Raw genomic sequence first — 2,121 nt, 5'->3', positions numbered from 1 at the left:
TACTACTACTACTACTACTACTACTACTACTACTACTACTACTACTACTACTACTACATTACTACTGCTACTACTACTGCTTTATTTATAAAGCACTTTAAAACAACCACAGCTGCAACAAAGTGCTGTACATATAAAATCAAAACATGAAAAACACAAAACAAAGATTAAAAATAATAAAAAAATGGTAAAAATAGAAATTAAACTAAAAACAAGTGTGTTTGGCTGTGCCAAAAGATACTAAAAAACTTCTTATGTACAGTCCTTTTATTTAAACGATCATGTCCTGCTGAGTGTTACATGATTTGTTTGTGTACAAACTAATACAGTATCAGAATTTTATTTATATATACTTCTCATTCAACCACAATTGAATTAAATATATCTAGGAGGAACAATTTATATGGATAGTATTAATTTTTTACAATAATAAGCTGGAATGAAAACAAGCAAAAATGAAATAAATGTAACGACTTTCTACTTACGTTTTTTTTTAATGTAAGGAGTAGAAAGTACAGATAATTGTGTGAAAATGTAAGAAGTAGAAGTAAAAAGGCTGAAAAATATTTACTCAAGTAAAGTACARATACCCAAAAATTCTACTTAAGTACAGTAACAAATTATTTGTACTTGGTTACTTTACAACTCTGATTGCCTGGCTGTGAAAAGCAAACAGATAATAATGTTTGATAATCAGAACTGATTACCTTTTATTTATTTTACACATTCGTCTCTCTGGACTCTTGTTTCTGAGTTATTGGTTATTTTTTGTCCCCCTCTTGAAGTCTCTCCGCCCCCCTCGTCCCTCCGCTCTCCGTCTGCTCCCTCTTCTCTTCAAAGCTAGCAGGATGACAGATAACACCACGCTAACCCTTTTTGAACCTGTTGGTGTTATTCCTTCTCACTCCACTCCCTCTCCTCCGGTCTAAATTTTAAAAAAAGAAACTCTGCGCAGTGACTCGCTGGGGCACGCTCGCACAAAGCAGATGCACACACACACACACACACACGTGCGGCCCTCTCTCTGCCGAGGGGCCGTGGCGTGTTTTCGTTCCCCGTGAGCAGATTTTTCCCCTCCATTCTGCCAAACTTAAAAAAAAAAAAAACAACAACTCCCGTCTCCATGGGGACGCGGCAGCAATAACACGGCAAGAGGAGAGGCCGTCCTCTGACAGGAGCAGCTGCTTTCGATTGCAAGAGGCTCCGGTTCTCCCCCGGTTTCTGAGCGTCGGCGCTCTCGCGTGTGCGTCATCGGGGCTCCCCACCTGCCTTCAGTTACTGTTCTCGGCTGCAGGGAGGCGAAACGGCGAGCTCCGCTCCACGTACCAAGAGCTGTGTTTCCTCCTGCAGCGTCTGTCAGATAGTTCATGCTCTATCAGGGTTTTACATCTGTGCTGCTTTAAAGCTGCAGTCTGGGACCTGAGCCGTGTTTTAACCTGTGATTTAAGACAGAGATGTGGTGTCAGTGGAGAGTAGAGATGAGAACTAATTGGTAATGATTCCATCATTTATTTACTGAAATGCAGTTTTTGTTCATTTTCAGGTCGCCATGGGAAAGGAGGGACTTTCCCACGCCAGTTCCAGTTGCCCAATCGCAGCAAGGATTATGGAGATGGTAAGAAAGCAGCTTTAACCGTGACATCATTATTGCACAGATTAAACAGATTATTATTATTAAACCAACTAGTGCAGATTTTTGAACTGAAGATGATTGTTCTTCACTTCTTTTTTTTTGTTTATTCCTTTTTTGTATATATTTGGTACATAGGGTGCAGCTTGTCCTAACAGCTAGCTTAGAGGCTAGCTGCTGGCTAGCTGGAAATGTGCATAAAAACAAAGCATCCCTCTTCCTGTTGGAGGAGAGGTGAGACGTAGTGATGCGAGGCTAAAGCCAGAGTCACTCTCTGCGCAACATCCTAAAAGTAAGAGTGAAAGAGGCTAAAAAAGCACAGAACAACTCCACTTTTAAAGAATGTTTTCCACAAACGTTGAAAGACCTAAACTGAGTTGTTAAATCTAAGAAGCTAAATGCTAGCTAAGCTAAAAAAAAGAAAAGAAAAGAATCTACATATTTGTTGTTAAAAAGGGACAAAAAAAAAACAGAAGACTTATCTTAAAACA

At 39.5% G+C, this 2,121-nt stretch overlaps 1 protein-coding gene across 1 annotated transcript in view; it reads left to right on the top strand.

Moving 5' to 3' along the window:
- Positions 1-2,121, top strand: part of map3k22 (mitogen-activated protein kinase kinase kinase 22) — a gene marked incomplete in the record, with an annotated part of 53,865 nt that overhangs the window by 42,922 nt on the left and 8,822 nt on the right. The window contains 1 exon segment of the mRNA XM_014002177.1: positions 1,544-1,615. Coding sequence (XP_013857631.1) covers positions 1,544-1,615 — 72 coding nt within the window.

Source organism: Austrofundulus limnaeus, unplaced genomic scaffold (assembly GCF_001266775.1).
Source record: "Austrofundulus limnaeus strain Quisiro unplaced genomic scaffold, Austrofundulus_limnaeus-1.0 Scaffold12, whole genome shotgun sequence".
Lineage (NCBI taxonomy): Eukaryota > Metazoa > Chordata > Actinopteri > Cyprinodontiformes > Rivulidae > Austrofundulus > Austrofundulus limnaeus.
This window is presented reverse-complemented; position numbering and strand designations above follow the sequence as displayed.